Source organism: Zeus faber (assembly GCF_960531495.2).
Source record: "Zeus faber genome assembly, chromosome: 8".
Classification (NCBI taxonomy): domain Eukaryota; kingdom Metazoa; phylum Chordata; class Actinopteri; order Zeiformes; family Zeidae; genus Zeus; species Zeus faber.
Window position 1 is genome coordinate 16,318,630 of NC_137195.1, and position 3,397 is coordinate 16,322,026.

At 48.2% G+C, this 3,397-nt stretch overlaps 1 protein-coding gene across 1 annotated transcript in view; it reads right to left on the reverse strand.

The window, feature by feature from the left end:
- Positions 1 to 626: 626 nt before the first annotated feature.
- Positions 627 to 3,397, reverse strand: part of bcam (basal cell adhesion molecule (Lutheran blood group)) — a 49,962-nt gene continuing 47,191 nt past the window's right edge. The window contains exons 13-15 of the mRNA XM_080004794.1: positions 2,676 to 2,919; positions 1,818 to 1,914; positions 627 to 751 (exon numbers count right to left, since the gene is read on the reverse strand). Of these exons, the coding sequence (XP_079860920.1) occupies positions 749 to 751; positions 1,818 to 1,914; positions 2,676 to 2,919 (344 nt within the window). The 3' untranslated portion in view covers positions 627 to 748. The remainder of the gene's footprint in view (positions 752 to 1,817; positions 1,915 to 2,675; positions 2,920 to 3,397) is intronic.

The following is a 3,397-nucleotide window of genomic DNA, read 5'->3' on the forward strand; positions in this document are numbered from 1 at the left end:
TAGAATAGTGGTTTCAGTGTTCACTAAACTGCGCGCGCGGGCACACACACGCACGCACGCGCACGCACACACACACACACACACACACACACACACACACACACACACACACACACACACACACACACACACACACACACACACACACTGCACATCCCCAGTGGCTTAATGAAATTTTGTGTTGTATTTGGGGTAAATAAAAAAAAAAAAAACTACCACTGGTCTGGATGGTGTGTGTGTGTGTGTGTGTGTGTGTGTGTGTGTGTGTGTGTGTGCGTGTGTGTGTACTGTATGGCGTGTGGTGCTGCTGTCATGAAGTCGACCGGAAATTGAGTGGGTGGAAAAGCCACAGATGACACCCAGTGATAGAAGAGGGTTAGTTCCCCTGTAGTGATTTGTCTATTTGAAACGTGGAGTAGCCTGGGTGGGTGGAGTCAAACCATGAAGATTTTGTCCCAAAGTGGCTCTCCATCCAACACGTTCTACTCCAGGTTCCAGAACAAACACCCACAATGCATTGTGCTCCTCTTATACTCACCAGATCCAACCCACGCCCGCCCCCGCCCCCCAGCCACCGTCCCCACCCCAACCCTCCTTTACAGGGTTTTTCCGTGTCCATCGTTCGTCCCCCTCCTCAGCCTCCATTCGTCCCCTCTTGTAAATAGAAGCGTGTCCAGCTGCTGTTTTCACTGTTTGTCGTCCTCCTTCCGTTCATCCCTCTGTTGTTCACCTTCATCGTCTCACTTCATCACTGCCGGCGAGAGAGGAGAGACGTGAGGATCATCCTCCATGTTCATCACTGGCTGCCTCATTCATGGGTACTATACATATCATATAACAAGAATTATTTCCCAAGATCTTACTGTATACACATATGTATATATTCACACAGTATACGTGCAAATATATTTTGTTTGTGGATATTTCTGGATATTATTGATTATTATTTCTATTTTATTTGATCTATATGCTTATATTTTGGGCTCTCTATTTCTTTTGGCTTACATGTCTGCTTTCATGAAGAAATCTTTTTTTTCCTGATTTAGATTATTACAATTTTCTTTTTGGTTGTGCACAGCCTGGGAGTTTGCTCCCCATCATTCCACTGGGTCGTACTTGTATGGCTGCATGGGACAAATAAAGAATATTGAATCCAGATTCCTGAGAATATGTGAAATATCGACATCTACGTTTTACTCTTCCGTCCAATGAAGTGCGTTTGCTGCTGCTTTTTAAAGGAGTTGTTTCTACTCTTAAGTTCCCAGCGTCCACGAAAATCCTCAGAAATCCACCCTGACACTGACAGAAATCCACTGAGGTCTATTGACCCTCAATGACTAAGTTTCTCTATTCCCTACCTGTTTGTTTCTCAGTTTCCCTGACAACACCTGTCTGCGCACTTATCTCCCCGTTGCTTTATTGACAAAATGTATCTCTCTGTCTGTCTGCCTGTCTACCCATACCTGTATATCTCTGTTTTAACGACTAGATTTATCATTCTTTCTATCTGCCTGTCTGTAGACCCATCCCCGTATATCTCTGTTTTAACGACTAAATATATCATTCTGTCTATCTGCCTGTCAGTCAGTCAGTCAGTCTGTCTGTCTGTCTGTCTGTCTGTCTGTCTGTCTGTCTGTCTGTCTGCCTGCCTGCCTACCCATCCCTGTATGTCTCCGTTTTAACGACTAGATTTATCATTCTGCTATCTGCCTGTCAGTCGATTCACCGGTCTGTCTGCCTGCCTGCTTGCCTGTCTGTCTGTCTGTCTGTCTGTCTACCCATCTATCTGTCTGCCCGTCTTTCTGTCTGTGTGTTACCTGTGTGGGTGGCCTCTTATTGAGGAGGCCGGCCTCTTCGTTGGCTTTCTCTGTCTTCATCTCGACCACAATGTCGTTGTTCACCTCTCCGCTGGCGCTACGGAGCAGAGGAGGAGAGGAAGAGGAAACAGAGCGAAAGTTAAAAAAAAGGAAAAAAAAGAGGCTGAGTATTCGGAGACGACCAGTCTATTCACCCCCACCCACTGTGAAAGCCATATCTGTAGTTTAACAGAGCAAATTTCAGATATCATAACCATGGCGTTCCATACAAATTCTCAAATTCACCATTTTCAATTGTATAATTAGTGTCTTTAGTCAATGAAGTCACGGGGAGTCGGCGAGAGAGATGTGACACGCTTTGATCTGATTTGCACGGTCTTTCAACTGCTAACAGTCCGAAATAAATCCATCAAATGAGATAAGAGGAATCCTTTATTAATTCTGACGTCCTGTATTCTCTCTCCATGTACATGTCTCAATAAAATATTATATTATACTAGAGGTCTTCATGGGTCCCAAATAAAAGGAAAATGTATCCCGAGATCCAATTGAAACCAAGCATTTTTTTTTTTTACCTTTTATCTTTTTTTTTTTTTTAACCAATACAGTACCTACACCCATTTTCCAGGAACAGACCCAAAGCATGTTTATTTTTATTTTTCCTCTTGTGATTCCCTCGGGTGTCACACATAAAGACACAACGACCCGGGGCCCGAAGCGATGGAATAGTGACCCAGGGAGCCGACCCGAACCCAATTGTTAAAAATGCAGGGAAGACCAGGAAGGCCCCTCGACCCCAACATGGAACCTGAGCACAGAACTGGGTTATTGGTTCCAGGACGTTCCACTTGTACTCACACGTCCTTGTGGCTCTTCTTCTTGCCGCAGGGCAGCTTGCCCTTCTTGTTCAGGAAGTAGAGGAGCGCCACCAGCAGCAGCAGCAGCAACACGCACACCACCACGGCGACCACCACGCCGCTAGAGCCGCCCTGCTGGCTCTCAGCTGCGCCACCGCAGCCGAGGAGGGAGGAGGGGGGTAGACATGTGGAGGGCGGACGGGTGATGGAGGATGAGGGAGGGGTGGAGGAGGGGGGCGGAGGTGAAGGGTGGACGGTCGTGGGTCGGTAGCAAGGGGTGATGGGGTGTCAAGAGAGGGGGTGGTGGAGCGAGGAGAGGGGTGGGAGGGGGGAGTGGAGTGGAGGCGGGCAGAGTTGGGAGGAGGTGGAGGACATGGACGAGGGAGGCGAGGGAGGGTGGGGTGAATCAACGGGGGGGATCGTCGGTGTTTTCGATTCGAGGTGGGGGGGTTGGAGAGGACGTGAGTCAAGGGGGAGGGTGTGTGGCAGGGATGTGGGGAAATGGGTGGGGTGGGTGGACGGGATGGGATGGGTGGGTTGTGGAGGAGAGAGGCGGAGGTGGGGGTTTGGATGTGGGGTTAGTATCACTTTGGACTGCAACGGCTGAAATGCCATGGGACCCAAGAACAGGGCCTGTTTACACACACACACACACACACACACACACACACACACACACACACACCTACAAAAAACACTCACACACACTCTTTCAGTTGTATC